Source organism: Aquarana catesbeiana, linkage group LG06, assembly GCF_042186555.1.
Source record: "Aquarana catesbeiana isolate 2022-GZ linkage group LG06, ASM4218655v1, whole genome shotgun sequence".
NCBI lineage: Eukaryota > Metazoa > Chordata > Amphibia > Anura > Ranidae > Aquarana > Aquarana catesbeiana.
Genome location: NC_133329.1, coordinates 53699332 through 53721703, shown reverse-complemented (window position 1 = coordinate 53721703; position 22372 = coordinate 53699332). Strand labels below are relative to the sequence as shown.

The window sequence follows — 22372 nt, the reverse complement described above, 5'->3', positions numbered from 1 at the left end:
TCCCACAATTTCAGCCTTACCATGCTCATCATTGCAGCCTTACCGTGCCCATAATTTCAGCCTCACCATGCCCATAATTTCAGCCTTACCATGCCCATAATTTCAGCCTTACCATGCCCATAATTGCAGCCTTACCATGCCCATTGCAGCCTTACTGTGCCCATAATTGCAGCCTTACTGTGCCCATAATTGCAGCCTTACCATGCCCATTGCAGCCTTACAGTGCCCATAATTGCAGCCTTCCCATGCCCACAATTGCAGCCATACCATGCTCATCATTGCAGCCTCACCATGCCCACAATTGCAGCCTTACCGTCCCCATAATTGCAGCCTTACCATGCCCATTGCAGCCTTACCGTGCCCACAATTGCAGCCTTACCGTGCTCATTATTGCAGCCTCACTGTGCCCATAATTGCAGCCTTACCATGCCCATAATTGCAGCCTTATCATGCCCATTGCAGCCTTACCGTGCCCATAATTGCAGCCTTACCATGCCCACAAATGCAGCCTTACCATGCCCACAAATGCAGCCTTACCATGCCCATAATTGCAGCCTCACCTTGCCCATAATTGCAGCCTTACTGTGCCTATAATTGCAGCCTTACCATGCCCATAATTGCAGCCTTACTATGCCCACAATTGCAGCCTTACTATGCCCACAATTGCAGCCCCACCATGCCCACAGTTGCAGCCTTACCATGCCCACAATTTCGGTCTTACCATGCTCATCATTGCAGCCTTACCGTGCCCATAATTGAAGCCTCACCATGCCCATAATTTCAACCTTACCATTCCCACAATTTCAGACTTACCATGCTCATCATTGCAGCCTTACCGTGCCCATAATTGAAGCCTCACCATGCCCATAATTGCAGCCTTACCATGCCCATTGCAGCCTTACTGTGCCCATAATTGCAGCCTTACTGTGCCCACAATTGCAGCCTTACCGTGCTTATCATTGCAGCCTCACTGTGCCCATAATTGCAGCCTCACCGTGCCCATAATTGCAGCCTCACTGTGCCCATAATTGCAGCCTTACTGTGCCCATAATTGCAGCCTTACTGTGCCCATAATTGCAGCCTTACTGTGCCCATAATTTCAGCCTTACCGTGCTCATAATTGCAGCCTTACCGTGCCCATAATCGCAGCCTTACCATACCCATAATAGCAGCCTTACCGTGCCCATAATAGCAGCCTTACCATGCCCATTGCAGCCTTACCACACCCACAATTGCAGCCTTACCACACCCACAATTGCAGCCTTACCATGCCCATTGCAGCCTTACCGTGCCCATAATTTCAGCCTTACCGTGCTCATCATTGCAGCCTTACTGTGCTCATCATTGCAGCCTCACCGTGCCCACAATTGCAGCCTTACCATGCCCACAATTGCAGCCTTACCATGCCCACAATTGCAGCCTTACCGTGCTCATCATTGCAGCCTCACCGTGCCCACAATTGCAGCCTTACCGTGCCCATAATTGCAGGTTTACCATGCCCATTGCAGCCTTACCGTGCCCATAATTGCAGCCTTACCATGCCCATTGCAGCCTTACCGTGTCCATAATTGCAGCCTTACTGTGTCCATAATTGCAGCCTCACTGTGCCCATAATTGCAGCCTCACCGTGCCCACAATTGCAGCCTTACCGTGCCCATAATTGCAGGTTTACCATGCCTATTGCAGCCTTACCGTGCCCATAATTGCAGCCTTACCATGCCCATTGCAGCCTCACTGTGCCCACAATTGCAGCCTTACTGTGCCCACAATTGCAGCCTTACCATGCTCATCATTGCAGCCTCACCGTGTCCACAATTGCAGCCTTATCATGCCCATAATTGCAGCCGTACCATGCCCATTGCAGCCTTACTGTGCCCACAATTGCAGCCTTACTGTGCCCATAATTGCAGCCTTGCCATGCCCATTGCAGCTTTACCGTGCCCACAATTAATGCCTTACTATGCCCATTGCAGCCTTACTGTGCCCATAATTGCAGAACACTGCATCTATCACACACTGGGGAGCACTGCAGCCGGCCACAGCCACGGCTTAGCTCAAAGTGGCCCCAGGGCAGGCAGCCTACCGGGAAATGTCCCAGTATCCCGGTAGGCCAGTCCGGCCCTGCTGGCCACTGTAGTGGGGTGCGGTTGAGGGGGTGGTAAAAAACAAAGCTCACCTATCGGGGTTTTACCACCCCCAAACTGCAAGTGTAAACAAGTCCTTACTGTCTTAAGACCCCTATCATAGGGGACGCTATGGGAGGACAACAGAGAGGGACACTGTGGTTGGGAGGTAGGACACAAGTCCTGTGTGGAAGGCGACATCTCTTTGTTAAGGGGAGAGGACCTGAAAATCCCCCAAAATCCACCCCCCAGCACAAGTCCTCTTCCCCCCTCTCCCATCACTCCAACATGTGTGCTGTGCACCTGTTACTTGCCCCCTCCTCTGTATCCACAAACCATACCCAGTGACAGACCTCACATACGCATCTATGAGAACACCAGACAGGAGGGAGGGGATCCTCAGTAGCTCGGTGGGCTGTGCAGGCTGACAGAGGAGAGAGATGGCCACAGAGAGGCAATTGCTGAGTGTGGGAGCTCAGGCAAGAGATACGGGGAATGTGTCCTGGGTGCCCATGCTAGCTGCCCCCAGCTAGTTACTGTTCCAGTGCCAGTTACTCCAAAAAAAAGAAATAAAAAAAAAAGATGTGCTTCTCCCCACTGGCCCCTCCTCTATTCTTGTCTATCCCAGGTTATAGCATGTACAAGCACCTGGGGTGGACAGGAGGGAAGGAGGGGCTGGCGGGGAGCAGCATGATGAGAGATTTATTATTACAGCCGCTTCCCATGCTGAACTGCATGTGTTGCAGAGCCTCTCATGGGGGCCCCTAATGGCCCCAGGCAGTGCCCGAGAGCCCGAAGGGTCAGTCTGCCCCCATGCCCAAGTGTGAACAGGGTTTAAAGATCAACCTCTGTTGAGCAGGGATTCTTACACATAGATCGAAATTCAGCCAGTCCCTGCTCCACCAGTCGAAAATTGCCATTCTGACACAAAGTATTGCAAAGTTTATTACAAATTACATCAATTTTTTTTCTTCTTTATTTTTGCACTTCTTTAAATGTGACACTAATACAATTAACAAACAAAACCAATAAAAATGGGGAAAAAATATTTAAACAGTAAGTTAGAAAATAGAACAATTAAATCAGCAACTAACTGACAGTTAGCTTCTGTTCACACCGGCGCAACTTGTCATGTGATTTGACAGGTCCAAATCGCACCCTATTGTCATCAATAGAACTGTTCAAATCAGTGACTTTGCAGTGCCGCACCGAAAAAAGGGTCCTGTGCTATTTTTTGCACTTTTCAGATACGACTTAAATCATGCAAATTCAAGTGAAGTTGCACGATTTCAAAGTTGGATTTAGTGTGAACGGGAGCTTAAAGTGGTTCTGAAGGATGAAGGTTTTTGTGCATTCCAAGCATGAAGGTAAAAAACATTCTGTGTGCAGCTCCCCCCACAGCCCCCACAATACTCACCTGATCCTGATCCAGTGATGTGCTCTCCCAAGTCTCTCTTCCTCATTGGCTGAGACAATGGCTCCCACTGCTGTCAATCACAGCCAGTGAGGGAGTGGGGGGCAGGGATGAGCCGTGCTCTTGGTGTCTCATAGACATGTGCAGGATGAAAAAATTTGTTTAGTTTAGTTTCGTTTCGATTTATTTAACTTAATTCGTTTAGTTAAATTCGTTGCATTCATTACATTCGTTTTCGGAATTCGTTTCGTTTCGTATTCGAATTCGAAAAAATTCGACCGCATTCGAAAAAATTCGACCGCATTCGAAAAAATTCGACCGTATTCGAAAAAAACTATCAAATTCGAAAAAATTCTAACACATTCGAAAAAAACTGTCAAATTCGAAAAAATTCTACCACATTCGAAAAAAAAACTGTCAAATTCGAAAAAATTCTACCACATTCGAAAAAACTATCAAATTCAAAAAAAATGTTACTACATTTGAAAAAAATATTAAATTCGAAAAAATTCTACCACATTCGAAAAAAACTATAAAATTCGAAAAAAACAATAACTGAATTTGAAAAAGTAAACTATATATAACCATTTTGCGAAATTTGAAATTCGTATAGAATGAAATCGAATTCCAATAGAAAAAATTAGGATAGAATAGAAAGTATAAAAGAATAGCATAGAAAAACAATAGATCAGAATAGAAAAAAATATAATATATTGTATTCTAAGCTTTTCTATTTGAATTCGAATTCATTCTGTACCAAATTCCAATTTTGGAAGATGGTTAAATATATATATTATATTTTTTTTCTATTCTGTTCCATTGTTTTTCTATGCTATTCTTTTCTATTCTATTCTAAACTTTTCTATTCGAATTTGAATTAATTCTATGTGAAATTCGAATTTCGGAAGATGGCTTCTAAAATTAGAATTTCGTATAGAATGAATTCGAATTTGAATAAAAAAGATTAGAATAGAAATAGAATAGACTAGAAAAACAATAGAACAGAAGAGAATAAAATATAATATATATATTTTTTTCTATTCTGTTTCATTGTTTTTCTATGCTATTCTTTTTTATTCTATTCTAAACATTTCTATTCGAATTTGAATTCATTCTATACGAAATTCGAATTTCGGAAGATGGCTTCTGAAATTCGAATTTCGTATAGAATGAATTTGAATTTGAATAGAAAAGAATAGACTAGAAAAACAATAGAACAGAACAGAATAAAATATAATATATATATTATATCTTATTCTATTCTGTTCTATTGTTTTTCTAGTCTATTCTTTCTACTCTATTTTAATCTTTTCTATTCAAATTAATTTTGGATGGTTTTATATATATATAAAAAATATTTTTTCTATTCTGTTCTATTGTTTTTCTATTATTTTCTATTATATTCTGATCTTTTCTATTTGAATTCCAATTCATTCTATACAAAATTCGAATTTCAGAAAATAGTTATATAGAAATAGAATGAAATCAAATTCTAATAGAAAAGAATAGAATAGAAAAACAATAGAACAGAATAGAAAGAAATATTTTATATATATATAAAAATAAATAAAACCATCTTCCGAAATTGGAATTTGGTACAGAATGAATTTTGAATAGAAAAGATTAGAATAGAATATTTTATATTATTTTCTGTTCTATTCTAATCTTTTCTATTTGAATTCATTCTGTACCAAATTCCAATTTCGGAAGATGTGTGTGTGTATATATATATATATATATATATATATATATATATATATATATATATATATATATATTTTTTTTTTTTTTTTTTTCTATTCTGTTCTATTGTTTTTCTGTTCTAGTCTTTTCTATTAGAATTCGATTTCATTCTATTTCATTCTGTTTCTGTATAACCATTTTCGGAAATTCAAATTTCGTATAGAATGATTTCGCATTCAAATAGAAAAGATTAGAATAAAATAGAAAAGAATAGAAAAGAATAGAAAAACAATAGACCAGCATAGAAAAAAAATAAAAATAAAAAAAATATATATAAATATATATACCGTATTTATCGGCATATAACACGCACTTTTTTCCCCTAAGATCAGGGGAAAATCATGGGTGTGTGTTATACGCCGATCCCTTGCGATCCTGAGCTGACAGATCTTCAAAATCGCCGACCGCGATTTGAAAATGGCGCCGAAATACACAGAGCCGGTCCTCGGCTCTTCTCGGCCACTTTCGGCTTCACTCGAGTGCCGCCCGAACCTAGCCGAGTGTACTCGGCTAGGTTCGGATAGCTCCGCTCACAGTCATGCCCATCCCGGGCGGGACTACGAGTGGAGCCGAAAGTGAATGAGAGCCGCCGAGAAGAGCCGAGGACTGGCTCTGTGTATTTTGGCGCCGCCGGCACCATTTTCAAATCGCGGTCGGCGATTTTGAAGCTCAGGATCGCAGGGGATCACAGGACTTTCAAACTGCGAGCTGCAAGGCTGCACTGGGGCAAGGCTGCACTGGGGCAAGGCTGCACTGGGATAAGGCTGCAATGGACACTGGGAAGGCTGCACTGACAAGGCTGCACTGACAAGGCTGCACTGACATGGCTGCACTGGGGCAAGGCTGCACTGAGAAGGCTGCAATGATGGGCATTTAAATGTAAGTTTTTTCCCTTAAACTTCCCTCCTAAAAGTTTTTTTTTCCCTAAAATTCCCTCCTAAACTTGGGGTGCGTGTTATACGCCAGTGCGTGTTATACGCCGATAAATACGGTAATTTTTTTGTATTATTCTCTTCTATTGTTTTTTTATGCTTTTCTTTTCTATTATTTTATATTCTATAATAGTCTTTTCAATTCAAATTCATTCTATACGAAATTCGAATTTCGGAACATGGCTTCTGAAGTTTGAATTTCTTATAGAATGAATTCGAATTAGAACAGAAAATAATAGAAAAGAATAGACTAGAAAAACAATAGAACAGAATAGAAGAAAATATAAAATATATATATATATATATATATATATTATATATTATATTTTCTTCTATTCTGTTCTATTGTTTTTCTAGTCTATTCTTTTCTATTATTTTCTATTCTATTCTAATCTTTTATATTCAAATTTGATTTCGGTCTATATGAAATTCGAATTTTGGAAGATGTTTTATATATATATATATATATATATATATATATATATATATATATATATATATATATATATATATATATATATATATATATATATATATATATATATATATATATATATATATATAAAATTTTCTATTCTGTTTCATTGTTTTTCTATGCTATTCTTTTCTATTCTATTCTAAACTTTTCTATTCGAATTTGAATTCATTCTATACGGAAGATGGCTTCTGAAAGTGGAATTTCGTATAGAATGAATTCGAATTTGAATAGAAAAGATTAGAATAGAAAATAATAGACTAGACAAACAATAGAACAGAATAAAATATAATATATATAATTTTTTGTATTCTGTTCTATTGTTTTTCTAGTCTTTTCTCTTCTACTCTGTTCTAATCCTTTCTATTCAAATTCGAATTCATTTTATAAGAAATTCAAATTTCGGAAGATGGTTATATATATATATATATATATATATATATATATATATATTATACATATACACATATTATACATATACACACACACACATATATATATATATATATATATATATATATATATATAATACATATATATACATATATAAAACCATCTTCCGAAATTTGAATTTCTTATAATATGAATTCGAATTTGAATAGAAAAGATTAGAATAGAGTAGAAGAGAAAAGACTAGAAAAACAATAGAACAGAATAGAATAAATGATATATATTATATTTTATTCTGTTCTGTTCTGTTCTGTTCTATTGTTTGTCTAGTCTATTATTTTCTATTCTAATCTTTTCTATTCAAATTCGAATTCATTCTATACGAAATTCCACTTTCAGAAGCCATCTTCCGAAATTCGAATTTCGTATAGACTGAAATCAAATTTGAATGTAAAAGATTAGAATAGAATAGAAAATAATAGAAAAGAATAGACTAGAAAAACAATAGAACAGAATAGAAGAAAATATAATATATATATATTCTGTTCTATTGTTTTTATAGTCTATACTTTTCTATTATTTTCTGTTCTAATCTTTTCTATTCAAATTCGAATTCATTCTATACAAAATTCAAACTTCAGAAGCCATGTTCCGAAATTCGAATTTCGTATAGAATGAATTTGAATTTGAATTGAAAATACTATTATAGAATATAAAATAATAGAAAAGAAAAGCATAAAAAAAATATATATATATATATATATATATATATATATATATATATATATATATATATATATAATATACATATTCTATTGCTTTATTATTTTATATTCTACCTTATTATTTTTTAGAAAAACGTTTTCTATTTTTTTTTAATTTGATTATGTTTTCGAATTCGATTCGAATATGTTTTCGAATATGTTTTCGAATTCGATTCGAATATGTTTTCGAATTCGATTCGAATTCGTTCCTTTTTTTTCGGATTCGTTTAAATTCTTTACTTTTGTCATTCGGAAATTCGGATGCATCCGAATTTCCGAATAATGAAAAATTCGTCCGAATTTCGATTTGGAACGAAACGAAATGCACATGCCTAGTGTCTCAGACACACAGGAGGTGGCTCAGGAGTGAGCATACATGAGTGCCCCCAGAGCAAGCAGCTTGCTCTGGGGGCACTCAGCAGGAGGTAGGGGCCAGGAATGCCAGTGGGTGACAGAAGAGGAGGATCAGGGCTGCTCTGAGACAGGGCTAGGGGTCCCTTTTTCTGACCCCCATCACTCCTCTCTGTCACCCCCTCTCTCTCTCTCTGTCACCCCCCTCTCTCTGTCACCCCCCTCTGTCTCTCTCTGTCACACTCCTCTCTCTCTGTCACCCCCCTCTGTCTCTCTCTGTCACCCCCTCTATCTCTTTCTGTCACCCCCTCTCTCTGTCACCCCCCTGTCTCTGTCACCCCCCACATGTATACAATCTCTTAGAGTCTCTTGTGCCATGTCCGCAGTCTCTTATAGTATCTTGAGCCATGTATGCAGTTTCTGACAGTCTCTTGTGCCATGTCTGCAGTCTCTGACCATCTCCTGTACTACGTCTGTAGTCTCTGACCGTAATAATGTGATAATGACATTGTCGAAAAGGGTCAGAGCATGGGTGACCTTAAAATTATGCCCCCCCATGAAAAAAGTTCTGCGGACGCCCATGTGCCTCCCTATTGGTCAGTGAGGCCTGGGAGGTATTAAAGACTGGGAGGGGCCAAAGCCAATCTAGACTTTTACAGAAAAAGGTGAAATTTGCATGTAACTTTAGCTGCCTGTATATCTAGAGGTTATCTTGCCATGTGACCTTGGCTCATGTGTATTTAAGACTGAATTGCCCAGATTTATAACAGCCTTACTATGAGAACTGAAGGATCTGCACTTTTTAAAATGAGGCTTTTAAAGCAAGTCTTCACCAATCCCACCCGTATCCTAACATCACTCGTGCTCCTCCCCTTCCTCTTACAATCACAACTTTTGTTTTATTATTTTTAAGCGAGAATGGCTTACGGAGTACCTACAGCCCCCTGGGACACCCATGTCCTAGGAGGGGGCAGGGTATTCTACTGCACATATGCCACATCATCAGGGGGCTGACTGCCTCTTCATTTTGCAGATGGCCCCCTGGTGACCAGTGTTTTTTTGGGAGGGCGGCAAACAACCACCCCCCCCTCACTGTCTGCCGGTCCTCCAGCACTTACCCCATCTAGGTGGCGGGCATCAGGCAGCGGCCCCTGTGTCCTCCTTGCTTGGGAGGGTGGTTGCATGGATGAGGGGCAGCACCTGTGCACCCTCAATGAACTGGCTGCCCCTGCTGATGACACATACGTGTGCCATGTGCATATCAGGGGACTGGCCTCCTGATGACATCATAAAAGATGGTGGTGCAGGACCTGGTGTGCTGCACCGGTATGGCAGATGCCTACAGAATACTGCTGGATTGGTGTAAGGTAGGTGGGAATTTGAGAGAGGGGAGGGGGGTGGGAAGTGTGAGTTGGTTGAGACGTCATCTAGCCCTTACCTTCCCAACCTCTCCCATTTATTGGATTTCAGTTATTTCAATCATGGAGGATCAGCATCACATGTGGGCAGTGGCAGGACAAAGTCATCCCCCCTTCCCTTAAGGTTAGGGTCAGGGCGCCCCCATTCCTGTAATAAACCATTGTGCCCAGGGCAGCCTCCCCTCCTGCCCAGTATATAAAATTATTCCTGTGATATCATGTGTGTAAAAATTAAGAGCTATAAGGAAAAGCTGCTTGTACTGATTAGGGTACAACTAGACCCTATCATCAGATGAATGGAATAAATAAAAGTGGTGCTGCGCTAATCCTAATGGGAATACAAATGGTGTTATTGGGATGCTCCTAGTGGATACGATGGAGCACAATAAAATAAAAATAAATCTTAAATAGCTACATGCACCAAAGATAAATAATAGTGATCTCTAGTATATAAAAGGGGCGGCCAAAAAAATCAGAAAATCAGTGAATGATAAAGTGACCTAGTGCTATAATAACAGTGGCTCTATGTAGCAAAGGTAACAATAAATACAAAATGATATTAGGAGCATCCCAATAACACCATTTGTATTCCCATTAGGATTAGCGCAGCACCACTTTTATTTATTCCACTCCCCTCCTGCCCACCCCTTGTCCCATCCCTGACCACTTGTACCTACAGGTCAACCTATAATAGATGTAGCAATGTAAACTACAATTGCAAAGCATAGCGATTCCCATAATTTCTATGTACTGTATTGTCCCTTTAGTGCCCAGTATCACTAACTGACCTCATACCTGTGAGTCGTCCTAAACGGATTGTGGGATTGGTAGTTCCTCAGAATGACAATTACTCTGCATGACTATGCACCCAGACTTCATATCCCAGGGATCTTTGCTATCATCATGGAGATTCCTGGGAAGAGTATAAAAGAGACCAGAGTCATGTGCTATGCACTCTTCCTCCTGGGCCTGACGTGTGATGAAACTCTCCATTCCGTGAGGGTGAGGTCACAGCATACCACGCTGTATACGACATGCATACTTGCACATTATGCAGGTTTTTTTTAACATCTGCTGTTTACAACTGCTTTAACGCCTACCCTTTTGCTGCTACATATACCGTGTTTCCCCAAAAGTAAGACCTACCCTGAAAATAAGACCTACCTTGGTTTTCCAGGAGGGCTGCAATATAAGCCCTACCCCAAAAATAAGCCCTAGTTTGAAGTGGTTGTCTCCTCCTCTTCTCCTGCCTGTCAGTGGGGGATCTCGGCTCCCTTCCTCTGCACTGCTCGGATCGTGGAAGGGAGCTCAGGCGGGCTATGGATGCCTAGAGCAGCGCTATAATAAGATACCTGACACAACAGATTACAGAAACTCGCACCCTTCCCACCATATACTACTGTAATAGAGAGGACTCTAGCAGCCCACAACCACTTTTACTTCACTTCACACTGGGGATTCCTTTCAGGCAGGGAGGGAGAGGGGCAGAGAAAACAGCACATTAAATAGCGAGCCCTACCCCAAAAATAAGCCCTATTGTGCTTTTGGTTGCCAAAATTAATATAAGACCCGGGCTTATTTTCAGGGAAACACAGTAGGAGTGGCAAGAGATTAAAGCCTCATACACACGATCGGATTATCAGCAGGAAATTGTGTGATGACAGACTGCCTAAAATCCGACCATTAGCATGCTCCATCAGACAATTGTTGTCCAACTTTCCACCAACAAATGTTGGATGGCAGGCTAGTAAATTTTCGGCAGACAGTGGTCTGTTGTCAGATTTTCCTGTCGTGTGTACACAAGTCCGTCACACAAAAGTTGAAAGTACAAACACTCATGAGCTGAAATTCCTCGTAGTAGATCACTACGTTCGTGTTTGTTGGCCGACAATTGTGTACCATTTGTATGCAAGACAAGTTCCTAGCACATGCCCTTCGGACAAAAGTCTGACACTTTGTTGGCCAACAATCTGATCATGTGTATGAGGCTTAAGGCTGGCCATACATTATACAATTTTCTTGTTTAACTTTCCTTTAGATTTACCAAAACTATATAATATGAGTTCAAAATTAAACCCTTTAAATTTTTATGCAATCAGGCCCTTGCACTACATAGTTGAAGGTAAATCTAAAGGAAATTGTAGAATGTATGGCCAGCCTAAAGCCTCGTACACACGATCGGATTGTTGGCCAACAGAGCGTCAGACTTTTGTCCGAAGGGCGTGTGCCAGGAACTTGTCTTGCATACTCCCCGTTCTGCCTAGTGACAAGTGTCACTCGATCTCTGCTCCCTGTCATCGGAGCAGAGATCAGTGACGTCACCCACACAGCCCATCCCCCTACAGTTAGTAATCACTCCCTAGGTCACACTTAACCCCTCCCCGCCCCCTAGTGGTTAACCCCTTCACTGCCAGTGTCATTTACACAGTAATCAGTGCATTTTTAATCGCACTGATCGCTGTATAAATGACAATGGTCCCAAAAATGTGTCAAAAATGTCCGACATGTCCGCCATAACGTCGCAGTCACAATAAAAATCGCTGATCGCCGCCATTACTAGTAAAAAAAAAAATTATTAATAAAAATGCCATAAAACTATCCCCTATTTAGTAAACACTATAACGTTTGCGCAAACCAATTAATAAACGCTTATTGCGATTTTTTTTTACCAAAAATATGTAGAAGAATACGATCGGCCTAAACTGAAGAAAAAAAATTTTTTTTTATATATTTTTGGGGGATATTTATTATAGCAAAATGTAAAAAATAATGCGTTTTTTTTCAAAATTGTCGCTCTTATTTTGTTTATAGCGCAAAAAATAAAAATCGCAGAGGCGATCAAATACCACCAAAAGAAAGCTCTATTTGTGGGAAAAAAAGGACATCAATTTTGTTTGGGAGCCACGTCGCACGACCGCGCAATTGTCAGCTAAAGCGATGCAGTGCCGAATCGCAAAAAAAAGTTCTGGTCAGGAAGGGGGTAAATCCTTCCGGGGCTGAAGTGGCTAAGCCTCGTACACACGATCAGATTTTCCACAGACAATACGTCAGACTTTTGTCCGAAGGGCATTAGCCCGGAACTTGTATGCATGCAAACGGCAAGGAATTGTCGGCCAACAAACACGAACGTAGTGACATACTAGATGTACTACGAGCCGATAAAGGGGAAGTTCAATTGTCAGGCACCACCCTTTGGGCTCCTTCTGCTAATTTTGTGTTAGTAGAAGTTTGGTTTGGGGTGTTGATTCGCGCTTTTCATTTTGCGCTTTCATTTCACGCTTTTCATTTCACGCTTTTCAGTTAGTTTCTGAATGGCCATTCGTCAACCAGCCATGTTGCAGAATTGGAGGAGATAACGTGTTATTTATTATTGGCCTTGGAGTTATTGCTTTGACCCAAGTCCAGTACAGGAACAGGAGGAGGAGGATTTCTTGGACCAAAAATTGGTTGCTTTATTAATCGTGACCAATTATGTCATATGCCTTTGATGCGGGAGCTCCAGGAGAATAATCCAGATGATTTTCGGAATTATATCTGGATGACGGACCCCTGCTTTCACCAACTCTTGGAATTGTTGACCCACTATATTAAGAAGCAGGACACATGCATGAGGCTTTTATTTTATTTTTTGGTTAAATAATGATTTGACTAGTTATATTTTCTATATTTTTGGATGCATAGAATGCACTTTTTGGTTAAGTTCTATTGTCTAATTTTATTTGTGTTCTTTTTTTAATGCACAATAAAAAAATTGTGGAGAATAATACTTGGCTATGTGTTTTACTTCAAATGACAGTTTGGGAGTAGGCAGTTACATTTTAAAAAATACAATGTAAAATTAACAAGGGACACCAACATAGTTGTATCTTCGTTCTTAAAAACTATGGGATAATGGTGTTGTGGTAACTTGCACAAAAAAAAAAAATAACAAGCATAATATTATTCTTGATATCACTAGAAAAAAAAGCCTTTGCTTACATTTGTTGGCGGAAAATTTGAAAACCTGCTAGCCAACATTTGTCCGCGGAAAGTAGTATTTTGCTTCTATATACTAAACAGCAGGGTTCTACATCCTCCCCCTGCCTAGGAAACTATGTCTCGGAGTTTGCAACAACAAAAAATGGAACTCTTAAACCTGAGAGTGAATGTCCTGGCAAAAACTGGGATAGGTAGGGTAACAGGGAAGGATAAACAAGATAACAGTACATGTGGCTTACCACATGAAGTAGGTATACATTGCATATGTACATAGACAAGTGGCAGATAAATAAAGACAATATTTACAATTTTACGTTCGGCGTACCACCTAACAACAAGGGAGAAACACAATAACAGCAGACTTATCATTTAACTATCTATCTACTATATACACCTGAAAATTAGAGAATATTAGCATTATTATGCAAGCGGAGGTCACGGTCTCTCCTTAGCCAAGGAATGGGTGCAGGAACACCTGAAAGAGAGAGAATAGACAGCATAGAAATACATCCTATTCCTACGATAACACAGTACAGTATATACATAAGTGAATGTTAATTACCCTCAGCCGAGGGCAGCAAAACAGTGCAAATGCACACTATGACACATCTTAATAATATATATATATATTATTAATATATTAGTAATAATGACTATATCTATGCACATATACAAATGAAAATTGGGCCCCACCTACTCGAGGGTGCCCCCCTTTTCACGACAATCCTAAAGAAGAACTCCAGCAACTTCTATTAAACAATTTTGACAGGGGTCAAATGGTCAAAATGGCGTGGGGGTCCCCCCAAAATCCATACCAGGCCCTTCAGGTCTGGTATGAATATTACGGGGAACCCTGCACCAAAATGGAAAAAAAAATTGCGTGGGGGTCCCCCAAAATCCATACCAGACCCTTATCCGAGCACGTAATCTGGCAGGCCGCAAGAAAAGGGTGGGATGAGAGAGCGTCCCCCCTCCTGAACCGTACCAGGCCACATGCCCTCAACATAGGGAGGGCCTCATCCCCACAACTCTTGCCCGGTTGTTGTGGGGGTCTGCAGGTGGGGGGCTTATTGGAATCTAACAAGGGGACCCCTAGATCCCGGCCCCCTATGTAAATGGAGCGGGGGCACTCTCTTGCCCCCCCCTTTCCCTGTGGCCTGCCAGGTTGTATACTCAGATAAGGGTCAGAGCCATGATTGGATAGAGTCATCATAACTTTCGCCAATCATGGCTCTGACAGTGCTCTGTGCCCATATTGGCCAAAGCTTTCATTGCTTCAGCCAATCAGGACTTACATTGCACTGTGCTGCGACGCAGTGCATGGTGGTCATTCGGTAGGCCAAACAAACGGTCAAACGCCCTGATAATTCGGATGTTCGAACAGCCAATGTTCAGCCCAAACTCATGCTCGGGCCGAACCGGTCCCCCAACCAATCAGCTTCTAGGTTTTATTGTCAAAGCATCATTGAACAAGCTGAAGTTAGAAGCTGGTTGGTTACTGGTCTGGTTGGTCACCAGATTCTGTGTGCACCAATTTTAGCAGATCTCCCCCATTGAAAGGAGGGCCCTAAGCATGCATTTTCACAGAATACCTCCTGATAAAGAGGAAAGCCGGTGGCTACAGCATAGTCGTTTAAATGGGTGATTAAGGGATGTCAGGAGACAGTGGCGGCCCGTCCATAGGGGGCGCCTGGGTGCCACCCCCCCCCCCTCCAGGCAGTCAAAAAATAATAATTTTTTTTAAAGCTGGCCCTTTAAAAAAAAAAATACAAAAAACGGTCCTTAAGTGCACTGTGTTCGGACGCCGGACACAGTCCGACGCAGGACACAGTGCACTTATGGGAAGCGCCACGTCTATGCAATCGCGAGATTGCAGACGTGGCTCTGCATTTGCGGGCATATAGTCCGCCTTGTGGCGCTTTGTGGAGCGCCGAGTAGCTTCCGCCCGGCTCTAGTATCTATTACTATGGCCGGGCGGTTTGATTGACATCTGAGTATGATATCACTTCCTGCTTCTCTCTCTCTCTCTCTCTCTCTCTCTCTCTCTCTCTCTCTCTCTCTCTCTCTCTCTCTCTCTCTCTCTCTCTCTCTCTCTCTCTCTCTCTCTCTCTCTCTCTCTCTCTCTCTCTCTCTCTCTCTCTCTCTCTCTCTCTCTCTCTCTCTCTCTCTCTCTCTCTCTCTCTCTCTGAAACAGGAAGTATGAGAACAACAGAGCACTCCACAGGAGACACCGCTGGAGAGGACAACACAGAGCAAGGTAAGTAACGGGGGGAGGGGGGTTTGGTGGTGACACACGCTGCTGCCATTTGGGGACACACACTGCTGCAATTTGGGGACACATACTGCTGCAATTTGGTGACACACACTGCTGCAATTTGGGGACACATACTGCTGCAATTTGGTTACACTGCTGCAATTTGGGGACACATACTGCTGCAATTTGGTGACACTGCTGCAATTTGGGGACACACACTGCTGGAATTTGGTGACACTGCTGCAATTTGTTGACACATGCTGCTGCAATTTGGTGGTGACACGTGCTGCTGCAATTTGGTGGTGACACGTGCTGCTGCAATTTGGTGGTGACACAGGCTGCTGCAATTTGGTGACACAGGCTGCTGCAATTTGGTGGTGACACATGTGGCTGCAATTTGTAGGTGACATAGGCTGAATTTTATGTGACATAGGCTGCATGTAAGGGGGCACCTGATGTAAGGAGGGACTCCGATGGGGACACCTGATGGCATCTGGTGGCAGGCGACGTGGCTAGTGACACACTCGGGGCTCCCACTGATTCTGCATTATGGTGAGTTGAATTATTTAATTTTATATTACAATGTAATAATAGAAATAATGCACTTCAATCATCCTGACACCATAACAACTATGGTGCTGGGATGATTGAAGTGCTAACACCAGGTGTTTGGAGTATCTTTATCTGCTGATTGTTAAACTTTCTAGAATACACATATTTCTATTGTTGTGTAGGATCTGGGCCTGCTGTCCCTCCATCCCTCTCTCCCTCCATCCCTCATTCAACTCAGACACTAACCACACCACCTGAGAGCCACGCCCACTATTTCACTGAAACCACGCCCATTTTCACCAAGTGGGAGGGGTCAAAAAGGAAGGGCGGGGCCTGGCACCCCCCCATCCTAAAACTTCACCAGCCGCCACTGCCACGAGATGGTGTCATACCAGGCTGCCAATGCTTTTTTCCATCCCCTCTTACCTGTCAAGTATGTTTTCTGGAGACAACTTAGCCTTGTACCACAAACTGAAGCCTGCGCCGCCATATTCCCTTCCTTATTTATCAGGACCTGGCTATCTCTTCCATGCTATTGTAGCCAGTCCTCAATGATGCGCCAACAGGTCCTCCTGCCAGCCACTGTGTGTCCCTGCTCCTGCAGCCTCTTGATTTAACCTCTTGTCACTACCAGGTCATAACACCTGAGGCTGGTAGGAAGGGTTCCTGATCATCCTGAACACTGTAATTGGCTGCAGAGTGATGACATCATCTGGAGACTGTCCTACCAACTCCCTATCATCAGTAGTTGACCATGAGCAGTCAGTGACAGTTCAGTCACAATTCTAGTGGTACTGATTGAATGCCCACCCAGAACACCACAGGAATGCATATATGAAGAGGATGGGTGTTAAGTACCACCTGCCACATATGTGCTTAAAGCTGCCGTGAAGAGGGATTTATACACAGTGGTAATGGAAGATAAATGATCACAAAAAGATACAAATTTATACATTTAGAAATGTTTTTCTTTATTTGGACTTTTTGCTACATTGTTACATTTGATCATTTTGTCTCATTGTTAACTCTTAGGTGTATACATTTACTTCATGGTTTGATTTTATACAGAGCAGATTGTGCTAGATTTTTCCATTTGTACTTCTGACATATTAAAACTGTTAACAGTACGTGGATATAGTAAAATTCTGATTAGCAGGGTCTCCAGCCATGTCTTGCAGGGTTCAGCGTTAGTTTTCAAAAATCTTCCTTCACTGCGGTTTAGAAGCCAATACCAGAACATTTTGTAGCCACATTTCAACCTCCGTTTCACTGGAGGACGTCCCCATGAGCTGAAGGAACCTGAAACAGGAATCATGTAATCATGTACATTCTCAAAGATTGAATCTTTGCAAACCCAACTCCACTCAAAACTATTTTTAGGTGGCTTCTAATGGGGTTAAAGGCTCAGTCAACCTTTTTGGATCATGCCAATATTACATTCATATTTACAGTGTAACATGAATCATTGATGCATATTCCATCCCCAAAACCCAGATCACCATCTTCCTGTGAAGTCCTGTTATTTTTTTATAATTTAGGGGGCTGTGTGTCAGGACCGTGGATAAGGCCATACAGCTGCCCTCCCTGTACTGGGCCCCATCAGTTCAAAAGGGGGGCCCGGGAACCTGCTGAGCAGGAGAACAGGCTGTATTGCCCTATCGCTGACACTTGATCCTCTGAACTGCAGGGGAATCAGTTCTAGTATTTGTGCCCCCCCGCTCTGATCACCCTCACTTCCCTGTTGTCCTGGCCGCATTTGAGCCCCCATGTCACCCATTTTCACCAGCCCCCCGTATGCCCTTTCCCTTGCAGTGCTGCAGGTTGCCCTCTCCTTCCCTCCGACAGTAGCTGCTGAGGGCCCCGTGGGTGTTTCCCCACAGCTGCATCATCAAAGTGCAGAAACAATGAATGGAAATGACCACTTCTGTCTACCACCAGGGCAGAGGAATGTCGCAGAGCGTGCCAGCAGCAATTGCAACTCAATTATACTCTATCTGCACTGCTCCAGTCCCATAACAGAAGGTCTGTACCCCCGTACAGACCAGCCCCAAGTTTGTACAGCGGTATGGACCTTTTATTAAAAATAACCCAAGAAAAAAACAAAGAAAGAAAAGCTACTATTGCTGTAATACCTTTAAAAAGTGTTAGTTGGATTTGGGCTTTAATTTTTTGCTTACTTAGCCCTTTTGCTGACAGAGCCGTTTTTTCATTTTTTTGCACACATGCCTAACCACTTCAACCCCAGGATTTACCCCTTAATAACCTGGCAATTTTTTGCAATACAACACTGCGTCGATTTAACTGACATTTGTCGTGCGACTCTGTACCCAAACAAAATTGATATCCTTTTTTTCCTACAAATAGAGCTTTCTTTTGGTGGTATTTGATCAACTCTGCGTTTTTTATTTTTTGCGCTATAAACAAAAACAGAGAGACAATTTTGTAAATAAATACAATATTTTTAACTTTTTGCTGTAATAAATATCCCAAAAAATAAAACATTTCTTCATCAGTTTAAGTCAATACGTATTCTTCTATATATTTTTGTTTAAAAAAAAAAAAATCGCAACAAGTGTATATTGATTGGTTTGCGCTAAAGTTATAGTCTATTCTGTTTTTATTTTCTATTCTATTTTGTTCTGTTTTACTCACTACTTATATTCTATTATTTTATTTTCTGTTATATTCTTTTCTAGTCTTATTTTTTTTCTATTCCTTTATTTTCTATTCTATTTAATTCTCTTTGGAAATTGGAAAACTATTCAATACCTAAACAAACCTCACTTGTATAGCTCAGATCTCTCTGTCCTCAGGTGACAACACTGCTGCACAATTTGTTCTTTTCTTGTCCTCTGTTCCCTGCTGCCATTTCCTATCCCATTCACCTCCATTCTCACCTTTCCTCTACTGTTCTCATCATTTCCTTCGCTTCCTCAGGCTTAGTCTCAAGATAGATTGGGTACATGGGGGAGGTCTGAATAAAACCCAGCAGCCTTGCCAATGGCATTCGGATCTTGGTCTCAATGTTTTCTATCCTGCAAAGGCAAACAGCACTGTGAGTTAACAAAGAGGTTAACTGTGAGTTAAAACAAATGCAATCTTTACATTACTATTGTCAGTTATTTATATAGTGGGATCCTATGCTATGGCGCTGTACGAGGGATATAAACAAGGATAAATACAGATAATACCAATACATACAAGCCTGCCAACTAATTGCAGCTTCTGCAGCACATAGAAAGTATACTGTATGTTAGTAATACATTAAAGCTCAACTCCGGGAAATGTGAAAATCTCTTGCAGTGTTGCTGAGTCTGCACTGCAATGTTAATTGCTCATTTATTCTAAGGCTGGGTTCACACTATTGCCACATGCAGCTCATAGCAGGGGGTCCAGTGTGTCTACATTCACTGTTTCAGGTCCAATTTCAATCCGAACTTTAGGCTAAATTCGGACCTGAAAACGGACCAAATACAAAAAATAAAAGTATGAGACTTTAAGTGAGGCAGGCTGTAACACAGTGTAAAAGTATCCATTTATTGACATGAGTAAAAGGATGTATAACAATGTACATGAGGGCTGAATGCTCAAAGCATGCAAAAAAAAAAGTACTACTATGTTTAGTTTACTTGATATTCATGTTTGACATGCTTTGAGCATTTACCCCTCATGTACATTGTTATGCATCCTTTTACTCATGTCAATAAATGGATACTTTTACACTGTGTTACAGCCTGCCTCACTTCAAAGTCCTAGTATATGTGATGTAGAGGGTCAGCCTGGGGCAGGGTTAAGAAGGGGTTAATAGAAGAGGGCAGGTACTTCCCCTTCAGACCTGCTTATTGCCAGCTGGGCTGAAAGTGTCAGAGAGGACCTGTTTGAGTAGAAGAGAGACACAGCAGCACTTTGCGTGAAAAGATCCATTGCTGGATTGTGTACTTGCTGGGTGAGCTTAACCACATAAAAGACTGGAGCTCTGATTAGAGCCATGAATTATTGCCTGTAAGCCTGTATGCTGCGGAACTGTGAGCTGTACCTATGTGACAAGACAATCCTGTCGTGTCTTCTGTTTGTTTTTGGCAGTTTGCTGAATAAAGCCATTTTTATTTTAATGGACTGTCTCTGAACTGGATGTTCACCCCTCTGATCCCCTACAGTAGAGATACATTCCCCCTTTCCTTGTATGCATGAAACAGACCAAAAGACACACAGGACCACTGTGCAAATTCACACCGGAGCCGCTCTGGAGATGTGTGAACTGGCTCCATAAGAGACAGTCACAATCTCCTGCTATGCAAATTGGAATTGGGAAACCCGCATCCAATATGCATAGGTGTGAACCCAGCCTAAGTGAGAGTAAAAGCATTTCTCCCTACCTGATCCTCCGCTCCCCTGGCAGATGACGCTCCCCTATACTCTGGCAGTGGGTTGTTCTTTGGCACCATCACACCCAATGCAGAGCTTTGGACCCCATATCAGTCTTGATAATGTCAGGACCTTAGAATGTTGGAGTGTGATGTAGAAGACACAGAGGACAGGCCTAGCAGCATGGAGGATTGAGTATATAAATCTTTTTTTTTTTTTTCAAATATAATTTTTATTCAACTTCCGGAGAGGGTAAGACATCAGTACGACATTTTTTTTTACATAGACATGTAGAAATAAGGGAGGACTCAGCCTCTATCAGTACAAAAAGTAAATAAAGGCGCAACCTCTGACTATGTAATCTTCTTGGCTCCATCGATTAGTTTGTCACTCCTTTGATGTACAATTGTTGAACCTCGTATCATATTATTACATTATCAGGTAAGTCTGTCCCTCTCCATTTCCGATTTTCTTAAAGATACAGAAGAGATTAGTTCAGGATGAAAAGATGAAGACGAAAAGAAAGGAAGGGGAGAGGAGAGATATAATAGTAGAGAAAAGGGGGAGATGAAAGGGGAGGCCCTTAGATAGCCAGCTGGGGGGGAAGGGGAAACAAATCTAAGAGGGGAGAGGGAAGTCTGTAGGGGGGAAAAGAGGAGGTAGGGGAAAGGAGGGGGGAAAGACAAGCAAAGGGGCACATGGAGGCATCAACCGCAACTGCCCACATCACCACCAACCGCCCATATCTTAATCTATTTTATTTAGTCATCCCCCCTTGCTGAACTGAATTTCTAGCGAATTGGATATTTATTAAATAGGAGTATAGCTCTCCAGGAGGGATTGGCCCTCATCTGAAAAGATAAACATATTCCACTTAAACCATGTCCTGGAGAACCGTTCATTTTGGTTCCGGGTTGTGAGAACAAGATCTTCCATTTTTTTGATATCCTCCACCTTCCTAACCCACATACCAACAGTAGGAGGTTGCCTGGATTTCCAGAGTAAGGGAATACACGCTTTGGCTGCGTCAAGAAGGTGGCGGATCAATGACTTTTTATAGGCCTTACCAGGAATATTGGAGGAATGTAGGAGAAAGAGGGCTGGGTCTGCCGCTATGGAGCGCTCAGTGAATCTCTGTGTCGTACTTTGAACGGTCTTCCAGAATTGCCCCAACTTGGGGCAACTCCAGAAGACATGTAGTAGAGTTCCCCGTTCGCTCTGGCATCTCCAACGATCTGAGGCAGATGGGAATATGACGTTTAATTTTGCAGGGGTGTTGTACCACCTGGTTAGAATCTTATAATTAGTCTCTTGCATCTTTGTGCATATCGAAGATTTGTGTGTGAATCGTAATATGTTCTGCTTTTGACGAGACGTGAAGGTACAGTGCAAGTCCTCCCATGCTTCGAGACAATGCAAGTTAGGTTCCTCTAGTGGTGTAATCAATAATTGGTATGTAGCAGAAAGAGCGTGGGACATTGGGCCGTCTTCCGAACAATATGTTTCATAAGTGGTCAGGGTTGAGGTGTAATTACCAGGAGGGGAAAGTGACTTGAGAAAGTGAGAGAGTTGTAGTGCTCTCCAACAATCCAGACGGAAGTGTCCCTCTGAAC

General features: G+C 41.5%; 2 protein-coding genes across 3 annotated transcripts in view; one reads left to right on the top strand and one right to left on the bottom strand.

Moving 5' to 3' along the window:
- The window catches only part of LOC141148415 (uncharacterized), a 332754-nt gene that overhangs the window by 19194 nt on the left and 291188 nt on the right, over positions 1-22372 (top strand). The gene's annotated exons all lie outside the window — the stretch shown is intronic.
- The window catches only part of LOC141147564 (putative methyltransferase DDB_G0268948), an 83589-nt gene continuing 78592 nt past the window's right edge, over positions 17376-22372 (bottom strand). For both annotated transcript variants that reach the window (XM_073634788.1, XM_073634787.1), the window contains exons 7-8: positions 19292-19429; positions 17376-17693 (exon numbers count right to left, since the gene is read on the bottom strand). In XM_073634788.1, the coding sequence (XP_073490889.1) occupies positions 17603-17693; positions 19292-19429 (229 nt within the window). In that variant the 3' untranslated portion in view covers positions 17376-17602. The remainder of the gene's footprint in view (positions 17694-19291; positions 19430-22372) is intronic.